Source organism: Somniosus microcephalus, chromosome 12 (assembly GCF_052327205.1).
Source record: "Somniosus microcephalus isolate GS21.2 chromosome 12, FLI_Smic_1.0, whole genome shotgun sequence".
NCBI lineage: Eukaryota > Metazoa > Chordata > Chondrichthyes > Squaliformes > Somniosidae > Somniosus > Somniosus microcephalus.
This window is the reverse complement of record NC_140998.1, coordinates 99,282,284-99,297,059: the sequence shown is the minus strand read 5'-3', so window position 1 is coordinate 99,297,059 and position 14,776 is coordinate 99,282,284. Positions and strand designations below refer to the sequence as shown.

The following is a 14,776-nucleotide window of genomic DNA, read 5'->3' as shown; positions in this document are numbered from 1 at the left end:
TTTGTCAAAAGCAGTGCCCTGATAGTAAAATAAAGATAATCATCTGCAGACTTGCAATCAAAAGAGGGTTTGAAAAGACTTCTGTGCTACCTATTGGTATTCTTACCTTTCAAATGATCTATTGAGAATTCAATAAATGCAGCAAAAAACTTGTGTAGGATGAAATCTTTCAATATTCTAATTATATTTCAGTTGTATTACATTTAAAAAATATATAATTTACCTTTAGACTTTGGCATAGGATTCATTCAACCTGATGTGACAGTGACATTGAAAACCTGCTGCGTATAAATCGTTCAGTGTCCCCTTTTCTACCACATGTACATCTCCATATGGTTTGTTCTTCCAAAGATAAAATATTGTGAAGCATATTTTTAAACTAAGTTGGGTTACAGAAGCACAAAGTATACAACAATAAAGTACCATTCAGCCTTTCAAATCCATAATCTGCTTTATCGTGGACTCCACCCAAAGAATTTAATATTCGGCAGAATTTTTCTGCCAAGATTTTTCCTACCCTGCCCCCAGAACATTAAAAACTGTATCTGACTTTGCATCTACATTTTTCATTTTCAGTTTTCCTTGACATCTGTGATATCAGAAGCCCTAAAGCCATAGTGTTCCACAGAATATTCTCATCTCATACTTGTAACCAATATTCCCTTTAAGCCGCGCAGCATTCCAGGGGTTCCGCGCAGCCGGTGAGCTGACTTTTAAATTGAAAAAAGCACACTTGCGTGGAATTTTGAATGGGCCACGTAGCGTGTTAAAGCCCCCCAAAAAATTCCAGGGAACATTGCTTGTAACCCTAATTTCTAACCAGATATTCATCCATTTTTTTTATTTAAAAAAAATGTTAATTGACACAGCATTAACTGCCTTAGCTGGGAATCTTTTCCACATATCCACCACACTGGGAGGGCAGGGAAGCAGATATAGTTGGAATCTTTACGTGTTATCTGATGCTTGTTAATTTTATACTTATGCCTTCTAGTCCTCTGTTCGCAATTCAAGTTAATCTTACCGTTATTACTATTTTAAAAACTGAGATCACAATTTCATTCAATCTTTTTCGCAAGTTCAGTTCTGGTATTACGCCTACATAATTTAAAACTCTTAAGTCATTGAATCAAACTTGTAACTCTTCACCAGCTCAGTGTATCAGTGTTGATTTGAGGATAAGATGCCCAAAATTGCACACAATTTTCCAAATGTGGCATCTTATTTGTACATGGTTAGAATAGTTTGTTTTGATGTATCTCAGGAAGTAATTAGCCTTGTTGATAGCTTCAGGTTAACTGGATACTTGCAATGAATAATCATTTTTCTTTTACCACCTTTACTCACATTCAATCCTTCATGATGTACATGCTCTTTTTGTTGTGCTTAATTTTACATTTATGTCTTAATTAAAATCCATTTGCTACCACTATAGCCCACATGCTTAATTGAATTAGATACCTTTAGAGTGCTACCTGGCCACATAGCTTGGTGTTGCTGGCAAATTTTGTAATATACTGGTAATGTCCTTCATGAATAGTTTGAATAGCAAGGGACCCAGATCCCTATGGAGCTTCATTCATCACTATCCTCCCCACCATAGCCTTTTCATTGCAATTTAATTAGCTAATTTGCTATTAATTACAAGCATTTTTAATCTTTCTATGCCTCCTATCTGGAACATTGTCAAATCCAGTCTGAAAATCCAAGTAGATTATTTCTACTGGATTGCTGATTGCCACTAATTTAAGCACCCTCTTCAATGAATTCCAGTATTTTTGTAATGCATGACCAATTGGCTTTGAATCTGTACTTGTGTGGTCTTGAGATGAACATTGATGGTGTCCTGTAAAATGATCCTGAACATTTTCCTCACTGCCATGGTTAGGATAACTGTTGTATAACTCCTTCATGCTTTCCTATTTTGTATATGTTTGCTTCGCATCTTTAAGTGAAAAATCATTACTATGGATTATATGAACAAGAAGCTGGATTGTTATTTTCCTGACCCACACATCCACCTTAGAGAGGAGATTTTTGTCCCATCAATCTGAGCAGGATTAAATCCAGGTTAAGGAAGTGGCAAGATAGAGTTCAATCTCTCACGCTCTGACTCCCTTGCCATTTAATTATTCATTTCAAATTTTGAAATAAAAGCAAGCTATAAAATTAACATTTTATTCTTTATTGACATCCAATATGTACTTGTACAATATCACAATTTTCATTTTATTAGAAACATTTTTGGCTCTTTAAGAAATACCTTGTGAATCAATCCAAAAGTGATTTGGAACAAATAGTTTTTCATAAAGTTAACTGTCTGTTACTACCGACATAGTTGTTTTTTAACTCTGCTAATGATTAAACATTCAGTCTCTGTCATTTCCTCTAGACAAAATTTCATCTTGATGGATATCTTCAGACATGCTTCATATGCATTCATACAGTTTGTATTCAGGCAGTCTTCACAAACTACATCGCTATTCCCTTTGTATAAAGTTTTAAACTATTTTGTCCAGGTACTGTCTCAAGCACTGATTGAAACATACACCTTTTGGTGGCTCGCCGAATCTCTTGCCTATGGAGTTTGTTCAAAATTTGTGACGGTTGTTTATATCTGCTGAAAGACGATGGGCTAGATTTCCCACTCATTCGTAGTCGATTGGTGGGAAAACTAACCCCCACACCCTCTTTAGTAGTGGTCTTGTGAGGTAAGTCAGCAGTTGATCCATCATTAGCAGACCTAAGAATTGGTGCTATAGAATGACAAAAAAATCACAACACAGAAATGGACTGTTCGCCAATGTTCCCCTAAATTTTTTTTTGGTGTACCGTCCGTTTAACAGGCTGCACAACCATTCAAAATTTCGCACATGCGCAAAATTTCACATTGGAATAGCACCGGCAGACAGCCACGCAGCTTAGAGGGAATGTTGCTGTTCACCCTTGTTTATCCTCCACGTAAGCAGTAATCCCATGTGCCCATCTTTCCATATCCAATTATTTCCCCTTTCCTTCAACCACCTATTTAGCCTATTCTTAAATGTTGCCCTGTTCTCTGCCTCAATCACTAACTCTGGTGGTGCATTCCATAACCTTGTAAAGAAGTTTTTCCTGCCCACTGTCATTAATGATATCTATGTCCTCTCGTTCTAGACCTTCCAATCACTGGAAATGGTCTGTTTCTATCTATTTCCTTATACCAGGCAGCATCCTCGTGAATCTGCAGTGTACCCTCTCTATTGCCTAAACATCCTTCCTGTAGTCTGAAGCCCCAAACTACACAATACTCTAATAGTGCTCTTACTTTTTTATTTGTTTGTGGGATGTGGGCATCGCTGGCAAGGCCAGCATTTATTGCCCATCCCTAATTGCCTTTGAGAAGGTGGTGGTGAGCTGCCACCTTGAACCGCTGCAGTCAGTGTGGTGAAGGGGTATACTTTTTGTAGCGGTTTGGTACAACTGAGTGGCTTACTAGACCATTTTCAGCAAGCAGTTAAGAGTCAACCACATTGCTGTCGGTCTGGAGTCACATGTAGGCCAGACCAGGTAAGGATAGCAGGTTTTCTTCCCTAAAGGACATTAGTGAACTAGATGCGTTTTTATAATAATCTGGTAGTTTCATGGTCACCATTACTGATACTAGTTTTTTTAAATTCCAGATTTATTTAATTAACTGAATTTAAATTCCCCAGCTGCCATGGAGGGATTTGAACTATTGGGCCATAATTTGCAACCCCTACGGGTGCGTACAAGGTGCGCACATGTCCATAGTGACCACGCAAGTTCCGGATTTAGGCATGTGAAACGCATGCGCGAAAACCCAGAACTTGCGATCTGTCAAGAATCATCTTGGCAGATCCTCCGCATCCCCAACTTCTGCCCAGCAAATGCCCTTGAAATTCTTACGCCTGGTAAAAGTAGATGTAAGGCCTGCTTTTATTAGCGTAAGAGGTTTTTTTTTTAATAGAAAAATAAAATTTTATCACTCATTTATACATTAAAAACCCTGTCCAATAAGGCAAGTTTTTAGCCCCGTTAAAACATATAAATTAAAATGGCATTTTAATTCATTTTAAATACGTAATATTTTAAAACTTATTTCATGTTTATGTATTTTTTAGGTGATCCTCGTTCATTCTTATGGGTGGGGATTCCCCTTTTATTGGTTGGGCCGTCCCACCCGGGTTACGTGGGCCTCTACCCGCGGGTACCCGGCAAGGGCCAGGAGTACGAATCTACGAACCACCAGGTAAATTCATAGATTTTTTTGCAGGTTGGAGGCATCCAACCTGCAAATTTTGGGCCAATGTCTCCGGATCATTAGTCCAGTAACATAACCACTATGCTACTGTACCCCTCTACTGAGGTTTTATATAAATTTACCATTACATATCAACTTTTATGTTCTATATCACTTGTCATAAAACCCAGTATTCCATTAGCTTATTTTTATGGCCTTATCCAAAATGTACCATCTCTCACTTACTGACATTGAATTCCATCTACCACTATTTTTCCCATTCCATCATCTCAATAATATCCCCTTGCTGTTTCCTTTGGTCTGCAGAATTATTCACTATGCCTCCTATATAGTATTGTCTGCAACTTTGGACAACACTCCCTCTAGCCCTCTATCCAAATCATTCATGTACACAGTGAACAGAAGCGGTCAGAGAATAAAACCCTGTGAGGCATCACTGCCCATTTCCAACCGCTCTTAAGAAACTGCCCTCAACTGCTGCTTTCCATTTCCTCCCTTCTAACTGGTTTTTAATTCAATTTACTACACTTCCCATAATTCCATACCCCTTAGTCTTCTCCAGTAATCTCTTGTGTGGTATCTTTTAGAAGGCTTTGTGAACGTCCATGTATACTACATCAACTAGATTTCCCCCATCCAACATAGGTTACTTCCTCAAAAAAACTCTTACCAGATCTTTGTCCCTACAAGGAGGAGGAGCCACTTTGAAGTGGTACTGACCGTGCTGCATGAAGATCAAACTTGCTTTGGCAATTCCTAAGCACAGTGCTCCCTGGTTTAATATCTTTGGTGCATATTGGTAATGATTGGTCCACTCTTTAACCTTTTATACTTGTCAATATCAGCAAACTCGGCCTCATTTTGAAAAGCGAGATTATTGTTGGTCAACACTCGTTCAAATGATTGTTGCCAGTGAACTCAAATTCTGCCTCTAGGTATTCCATATTAGCTAATACCAAACCATCAGCTTTTATTGCAGCTCAGTTTTTGATTTGTATGCAGTCTGTCATTTAATGTTTCCTAAATTTCAACAGTGCGTACACTTCAAAATTTACTTGATTGGCTGTAAAAACGCTTTGGGATATCCTGAAGTCATGAAATAAATAAGAGATTTTTGACTGAGAGTTTTTGATAAGAATAGATAGAGAAAAATTATTCCCTTTGGCAAGTGGGTCAATAACTAGAGGTCATAGATTCAAAATCATTGGCAAAAGATCTAGAGGGGAGATGAGAAATTTTTTCACGCATAGAGTTGTCGGGATCTGGAACGCTGTACCTGAAAAGGTGGTGGAAGCTGATTCCATAAATAATTTAAAAAGGGAGTTGGACAGGTACTTGAGGATGAGGAACTTACAAGGTTATGGACAAAAAGTGGGGGGATGGGACTAAGCATGACTGCTCTTTCAAAGAACCAGCATAGGCACGACGGGCCAAATGGCGGCCTCCTGTGCTGTAAGTTTCTATGATAAACGCAAGTCGTTTTCTTCTTTAGCTGTCCAGTTTTTGAGGCTGGCAATAGGGATCATCCTTTTCATTCACTCTGATATCTTAGAAGCTCTAAACAGTCTTCTCTAGTCCGTAGACATCAAAGATGTTCATGCCGCTCAGGAAAAGAAGGATTTTGAATATAGTTGCTTTGTGATTCTCAAATTTAGGGATTCCACCCATTAAGAATTGGTGAAAGTTCTTAGAAAAGAGAATTTGCAGAAGTCATCCTGCCTCTCATCATTTCGGCAGTCTTCCCAGGAGGTGTAAAGTTGACCTCAAGGATAGGACCTCTTGAGTTCCTGCATTTTAGCAAAGAACCACCTTTCAACATGATTATATTTATACATATTTTTAATTATTTATATATCTTTAAATTATTTATATATCTTTTTCAAATATCTCTAGATATAGTCTCCTTGCATTGGATTTCTTCCATAAACTTTAGAGTACAATGTCTCACCTCAAATGAGGGACTACCAATCTACGATTAATTTTCTACATCTGACCAATCGGTTTCGAATTTCCAGTTACGTGGCTGCTTATGAGATATCTGTTGTTAAACCTTCTTGCTCTGTGGTCTCCAAGTAGATGTTCCAACTAGTTCTGGTGCACCAGACCTTTTATGCTGGTGGTCCTTGGAACCAAATATTCTCTTATTATTCAGGTTCCATCCTTCACTGCCCTCTCTGACATTTAACAACGCATATATTCTGACAGGTTTAGGATTTCACATGCATCATGGATAAATGGATGCATACAAGACAGCCTTGATAGACTTTTAGGCTCTATTGTACACTGTGGTCACGTCATCAGCAAACATGGAACTTCATCACTCCTCCTTTGCCAGGATGTATTTAGCATTCAGCCCATTACTACGTAACATAATAGGCCACTCTTGAGCCTCTCATTGATTCATCATTGCAAGTGGTCTGCCAGCTTTCCACAATTTGGGCTTACTCAGGGATGTGTTTGCTTCTGCAAATAATCAGCCTCCAAAATACTACTCGAGTAACAGGAGAGAGGTCCGTGTGATGTGCAACAGTTTGTCTTTTTCCTGGGAGCACAGGTTTCAGATGGATTCCCTGTGTTTGCTCCGACTCCCAGTTTATTGGACAAAAATTAAAATGGAGAATCCAACCATTATTTCAGTGGCCTCTTTCTGTCCTTGAAATGTTATTTCTCAGATGTCCTCACTTTATAAGCCATGATGAGCTAGCTGATTTGTCTGTCCTACAGAAGGGGCCTGCAATCCTAGTTGGAAGGTCAGATCCTCCATAAGACCACTTTTGAAAGAGAGACATTTAACCAACAATCCTTCTGCTTTGGGAAATCAATAATAGCACTCCATGAAATTTCAGGAATATGATGGCCCAAAAATTGCAGTCGGCAGTGTAGCTATGGAGTATGCCGCCGACCTATGAAAAGAATACTTGCCTTGTGTGAGGCCCAGAATGCAGATGTCCTCTTCAGCGCTGCAGAGTTGTGTGCAGCGTATGACATCACGAAGGCCAGGAGCACAGCCCTATGTGTAAGAGAAGACACGCCCACAAAAGCTGTCAAAACTAAGCCACGCCCACAGAAACTTCTTTGTCTCTTCCATTGAAACTACATTTTAAAAACCTTTTTTTTAATAAGAAAAACTTTAAATTAAACTGGTACTTGGACTTGGTCATATATCAGCATTTTGTTTTATTTTTTTCATCCAAACTCTCAATTTATTAGTCCCTATGTATACAACTTTCTGTTTTGATACTTGGTAAAGGTTTAACACTCCTACAAGCAATGTTGTTGAACTTCAGAAAGAGATTCCCAGCCATATATTCAAAATTAATTTTCAGCATTAAAATATATTATTCAGACCTCATTTAGATTGGTAATAGATAAATCTGTTTTCCTTGTTATAGATGCATTATATTGTTTATGATCATTTTTGAGTTGAAAGGACAGAATTGGTCACTGAAATCTTATAGATGTTCACTTTATTTAACTTTCTTATTCAACTTCCCAAGTAATTAAAATTAAACTCGACCGACAAAAAAAGTTTCCTCCACCAGAACATACACAAGATACATAGAGCTTCTCTTAAGATGTGAAACAAGCTCCTGCACCTGCTTTCGCTACCCATAAAATTTTCAGACATAATTGTTGGACAGTTATAGGCAATTAGCCCAACTCTGCACCAGCAATTAGTATTTCCCTGTCGCTGCGGATCATTTGTCAAAGCATACCTTGACGGATCGCAAATTCGGGATTTTTCAAAGGCAGTATGACTGCGTACTCTGAGTACACCGTCATGCTCACTACAAAATCTACCCCGATATTTTTAACTTCACGCTTTCGCTGTCTGAGGGTTGTTAAGTCATCCATTGAAATCTGCTACTTTAGCAGGAAGAAATAAAGAAAAAATCTACAAATTGGGGAGGGTAGGAAGAGGAATGAGTAATAAAACAGCCACAGGGAAAATCTAATTTGAGTATAAGCGGTTTGAGTGGAGGAAAATTAATAGCTAAAGCTCTAGAAGCAGAGATTTTTGTATTATGTTGGATGCCCTTCTGTAATTTAATATGGTGGTAATAAACCAGAAATGGAGCTCTCCGACAAAGGCTGGAAGCAGCTGAAGTGATTTAAAAAATAATACATTTTTGGCATTTCAGGTTCTTGAATTTGAGGGTGTCCGCACTAGGTGGATTAAATATTTTTTCACTTTTCACCCAATATTAGCATTGTTATCTCCAAGTCTAGTATATAACGAATTAAATTTGAGATGTAGCTTTCTGTACACTGTACAGTTTCATTTCTCATGCCAGTTTTTGAATGTTGATTTTGTAATGAAGTCTCTTGTGTGTTGTATTGAAACAGACCAAATGTATTCAAAAAACATCTTCCATCTTGTTTGGTTTCGCTGGATTGAAACCTAGGTGCTAAGGAGAAAAGACAGTTTTCTAACTCACTTTGCAGACCAGAGCCTAAATCTATCTGGTAGTTGAAGTGTGTACTATCTACAAGATGCACTGCAGCAATTCGCCAAGGCTTCTTTGGCAGCACCTCCCAAACCCGCGACCTCTACCACCTAGAAGGACAAGGGCAGCAGGTGCATGGGAACACCATCGCCTGCAGGTTCCCCTTCAAGTTACACACCATCCTGACTTGGAAATATATTGCCGTTCCTTCATCGTCGCTGGGTCAAAATCCTGGAACTCCTTCCCTAACAGCAATGTGGGAGTACTGCAGCAGTTCAAGAAGGCGGCTCACCACCACCTTCTCGAGGGCAATTAGGGATAGGTAATAAATGCTGGCCTTGCCAGTGACGCCAACATCCCAGAATGAATTTAAAAATAAGTTAAAATGAATAGTGTTAATGTGTGTATAAAGTTAGGCTGACTGTCTGAATATGCAGCTGTTCTGAATTTTATTAATGTAATATATTCATCTAAAGTAATCTAGTGAAAATGGTTCTATAACCACACTTTAGACTGACCGGTTGGCTTTACAAGGTCTCTTGGAATGTGTTCAAATTGAGCTATATATGATGATTTATATACTTCATTTAAGTTTTTAACTGAGGTTAACATTAGCAATCAATCAAAAAAAAAAAATTGTTTTTACAACGTACCCCTCTTATTTTACAGTGAGGAGCCGCATTCAGCAGGGTTTGATCTCAGTTGCTGCCCGGACTGTGATAATTCATTTGGTAAACCATGTTGGCCATTATCCATTGAGTGGTGGCCCAGCAATGCTGACTAGCTTGATAAGTGAAAACCATGACAATCCCTTCACTGACTGTACTGAGCTTTCTCCTGAGCTTTTTGAGAATCCCAATCTCCAGTTTTTTGTGCTGAACAGTTCCACCCTTATCTCATACTTGGAAATCCCTGTTGAGGACAATATCCCAGGAGGAGGGATGTCAGCTGGACTCTCAACAGCTACCTCAAATGTTAGAGTTGTGGTGCGTGATATATCTGGTAAGTACTCCTGGGATTCTGCAATTCTATACGGACCACCTCAATGCTGTCAACAAAGACAAATTGCTCACAAGTTCACAAATGTTCACAAAGAAGAACAGATGGTTGAACCTCTCTTCAATGAGTCAGAAACTGATGATGTTGATTTAAGGGAATATTTGGCACCTCAAACAAAAAGAAGATGCAGGGAAGTAGTGCCATCTTGGGATGTAATTCGTGATGATGAAGATGCCTTGGATGAAATGCTGCAGTACCTGGGTTCCACCAGTCCAGAGTGTCTCCAGAGAGCTGGTGTGCAACTTAATATCCCTGCTCCCCCTCCTGTTTGTATTTCAGAGAAACAGGAAAATGATGTAATCAATGCGATTCTAAAACAGTACACTGAAGAGAAGGAGTTTGTGGAGAAGTATGGCAATGACCTAAATATGAAAGCAATGGAGCAGGAGGAGCCATGCCCACAGGAGCCTCAGTCTGTGTTTTACTATTGCAGGATGCTGCTGAATATTCTTGGCATGAATTCTTGGGATAACAGGTAAGATATGAAATATTAGATAAGATATGGTTTATATTTGAAATTATATTTTTGATTAAAAATCTGTCCATTTTGTTTTAATCTCCACGCTGGTAACAAAAGATGCTATCAGACCCTCCGAATTTGTTGTTAGCTCCTGATGCAATTAAAATGCGATGTTGACTTTGCAGATTACCATAACTTGTATATTAAAATTGAATATTATGTATTCAAGATATTGAACATTTTGCCACAAAGGTGAACTTCTAAGAATGCATTTTTTCATTTTAATCATCCGCCACACTGCAGAGATAAATGATTGGTTCTGAGGAAACCACATGGTTAGCATGCAGACCAGAACAGTATTGTGTTTTAGATAGTCGATATTACACACGTTCTCCTACTCCTGTTGTACAAAGCTCCAGGACTTGTGCCGTTGGAATAATTCACTTTTCCCCAGGCAAAAAAGATTGCATTTTCTGTTCCTCACGTCATGCCGCCTTGTTAATGTATTGGAACAGGCTTTCACTCTACCCACAAGAGTAAGTTAAATGAGAGTGTCCATTTTTTTTGTAAAGTTTATTCTTTTCCAAACCGCTCAGGCTACATTTTCTTTTCAGCACTGACCAATGAAGCTTTAGAATAAGTACCAACACAGTGATGTCCTTATTAGGACATGCATATAAATAAAACCAAGAAAATTAAGTTCAAATTGGCTCCATGCAAAGCAGTGCTTTGTTTAGGTGGTAATGGCAATAACCATCATATGGTCTCAGCAGTCAATTTTAAGAAAACCATCAAGCAAGCAAAAAGAGTACAAACAAATGGGACTGAAGTGCAAAATTTGAATTAAACATTTGAATTAAACACTATACAGAGTATAGCGGTTCCTCCAGATCTTGCATAGGCAGCAACAAGCAACTTACCCAATTCTCTCTGGGTTATAGTCACACTGGTATGTGCTGACATACATAAGCTACCTGGATCTGTTCCCAAAATGGATTGAGCACGCTGGATCCTCCAGGAATCAGCAAAACATCTGTATAATACTCTAGCCTAAGAGTTAGCAATCATCCTCCAAGTTCTTTCCCAGCAGGAGAAATCTTCCAACAGGATGTTTATTCTGAATCCATCAAATAGTGACTCCAAACATATGGATGCGCTAGATTGATTAATTGACTTGCAAGGATCTAATAAGGTTAGGATGGCATGCACCAATCCTACTTGGTAGAGTTTGTGCACTGAAGTCATGTAATTACAAGCACTCACTAAAAGCGAAACATGCCACCACCCCTCTGAAGCCCAAAAGCAGGTTGCACACACTACAGCAGCCTTTCACTCAGAAATGAGATGCATGGTTTTTGGAGTTCTAATGGTGTGGCAGTATCTATTATTTCCATGGGAGTTCTACATACAGCTATTGCAGCCACACTATGATGGGAAGGATTCATTTTGGTAGACAGGTTCAGGAATTGTTACAAGCATTTTAAGAAGCACCAGCAAAGTTTGCAAATAGTCAAGAATGGCAATGAAAAGCAAGAACCTTTAAAGATAACTTCTTCCATACTTGACGGGCACCAACAGAGCTTAGTACATCAGTACCCCTTCTGCGGAAGATGGTTTAATATGTTAATGTCTGTTGAGTGCAGAGTCATTAGTGCCATTCTGTCCAGCAGCATCCCCGATGGCTGTCTGGGCAAGTATTAATTTCCTGAATTCACAGGTTGATCAGAAAGGTTGAAGTAGATTTCTCGGGCATTAGTCAAGCAATTCCATTCAATTATAAGCATCCTGTAAGACTGTCTGCATGTTTGTTTGGCAGCTGTATTTTTGTGGGAAATGCTGTTTTAAATCCTGTGAATGTCTGACCACCTAAATAGAGTCTGAAATACCTACTGTGGGATATCTTCAAAGAAATTTGGAGCGATACTTTGGGTGTATTGCAACAAGAAATCAGTCTGAGGTCCACAGCTTCCGACCACATATCCACTCCATCACCAAGAACACCACCTTCCACCTCCGTAACATCACCCGACTCCGCCCATGCCTCAGCACATCTGCGGCTGAAACCCTCATCCATGCCTTCTAGGCTTGACTGTTCCAATGTTCTCCTGGCCAGGCTTCAATCTTCCAACACCCACCCCCCATAAATTTGAGCTGATCCAAAACTGCTGCCTGTATTCTAACCCGCACTAAGTCCCACTCACCCACCACCCCTGTGCTCGCTAACCTACATTGGCTCCCAGTCCACCAATGCCTCAATTTTAAAATTCTCATCCATGTGTTCAAATCGCTCCATGGCCTCGCCTTTTCCTAGCTCTGTAACCTTCTCCAGCCCTACAACCCTCCGAGAACTCTGCAGTCCTCCATCTCTGGCCTCTTGTGCATCGCCTATTTCCTTTGCCCCACCATTAACAGCTGTACCTTCAGCTGTCTAGGCCCTACGCTCTGGTATTGTCTCCCTAAACAACTTCACCTCTCCTCCTTTAAGACCCTCCTTAAAACCTACCTCTTTGACCAAGCTTTTAGTCACTCATCCTAATATCTCCTTCTTTAGCTCGGTGTCAATTTTTGCCTGATTACACTCCTATGAAGCACCTTCGGATGTTTAATTATGTTTAAAGCACTATATAAAAGCAAGTTGTTGTAAATCCACTTTTAGGAATGGTAAATATCTGTGTAGAGCATGAAGCAATCTTAAAATTATCAGATGCCAGTGTTATAGCTGTACTAAAACAGCTTACCTAGCGGAGCAGCAATATAACTGATATGTGAAATTGAGTTAATTGCTATAAATTTCATCTGCTGATGTTTTATTGTAATACTTGGTCATCATAACACCTTGATTGATTTAGAGCAACAACAAAAATCCACAGTGTCCATTCTAATTTTCACTGTTTTGTTTTAGGACTAGTTTCCATCTTCTGAAGAAAAATGAAAAGCTTTTACGAGAACTAAAAAACCTAGATTCAAGACAATGGTAAATGTTTGGGTTTTAGTCTTGTATGTTTCACTAATGTATAGCATAACTTTTGAAGCTTTGATTTTATCTGTGGATGTAGATGATGCAGAAGGCCCATAGCAGGTCTTTTCTCAGTGTATCTTTTGTATTCTGAACAGAAATGTTTGATTAGTTCCATTTACTATATACCAAAAAGAGTCTAGATTCAGTGCAAGTGGGCTGAAAAATCATAATTTTAAGTAATATTCTAAAACTGAAACCCCTGAGAAAAATTGAACTAATCCTTGGTGTTGATTACTTCTTTTGCAAGATGGTGTATTTCAGGGGTTTTGTCAATTAACAAATTAAACAGCTTCAGTTTTGATCAGTGAAGCATATCCATTTTTTTCTAATAGATGATGTTGACTCATTGAGGCATGCTTCAAGGGCAGCAGGTGCCCCTCCAGTGTCTTACCCTTATGGCTATTCTTGAGTAAGCCTAGACAGTGACTGTTGGCAGATGATTCAACCACTGGGACTATCAAAACCCAAGTCCAGTCTTGTCCACAGGTGTGTACTTCGAACAGGAGTCACCGGAAAGCAATCGGGAGAGGAACTCTGGCTGGTTTCCTCTCCCTAAACCAGGGGTGCTTAGGCCAATTACCATCCCTGTCATCACCCAGGATTGAATTAGCTAACTTAGCACAGACCTGTATGACTCAGCTGCTAAGTGCCAACCAGCTGAGCCATCAGGGGAGCGATTGGCTTGTCCAGTTCTCAAGTGAGCTATTTTGCAAAAAATGAGTGAGCGCCTGAACAGGCAACACCATCATAGTAAAGCGTATTTAAATCTTTACATACTTATTCCAGCACTATAATCAGGATCCCTTATGGTGTGACATCGGAACTTCCTTAGCCTTTTTGCTCAGCATCTCGCAGGAGTGCAGGATGTCATTCAGATATTTTGAGAAAAGGAAACATCCAAGCATGCAAATAAGTTATTCATCCTGATGCATTTAATTGATGTCATGGCAACCTTTCAGAAAGCAGATTGCTCGGATTTTGCTTCAAGACCTGGGACAGTTGAGCAACAACTCTCAATTATATATCAATCTCTTGGTATAAGAGGTTTCTCTATGTCTGTCTTCCCATGGTTTCTTCTCACATTTTTGATAATACAACAGACCTGATCCGAAGAGCCAACAACATTAATAATCGTACTAATCGAGGAAAACGTGTGTCTTAAACCTATTTGATATGAAGGTCAATTGTTCCTTAATATGGCAAGTGACTTGACACAGCCCCTCCGAACTTCCATTGATAGTTTGAGGCATCTTTCGTATTGATTAGTCTGGCCCACTCCAGGCTCTCTGGCCACTCCAAGCCCAGGCCTCTGGCTGCTTCCAGACCTCTGTCCCAGCCTAAGATCTCTCCAGGCAACTAGTGTTTGCTGAAATAAAAACAGTAAATGCTGGAAATACTCAGCCGGTCAGGCAGCATCTGCAGTGAGAGAAACAGAGTTAACGTTTCAGGTTGATGACCCTTCGTCAATTCTGACGAGGGGTCATTGACCTGAAACGTTAACTCTGTTTCTCTCTCTCCACAGATGC

General features: G+C 39.4%; 1 protein-coding gene across 1 annotated transcript in view; it reads left to right on the top strand.

The window, feature by feature from the left end:
- The window catches only part of ralgapa1 (Ral GTPase activating protein catalytic subunit alpha 1), a 251,419-nt gene that overhangs the window by 146,225 nt on the left and 90,418 nt on the right, over positions 1–14,776 (top strand). The window contains exons 24-25 of the mRNA XM_086002312.1: positions 9,382–10,246; positions 13,134–13,205. Of these exons, the coding sequence (XP_085858438.1) occupies positions 9,382–10,246; positions 13,134–13,205 (937 nt within the window). The remainder of the gene's footprint in view (positions 1–9,381; positions 10,247–13,133; positions 13,206–14,776) is intronic.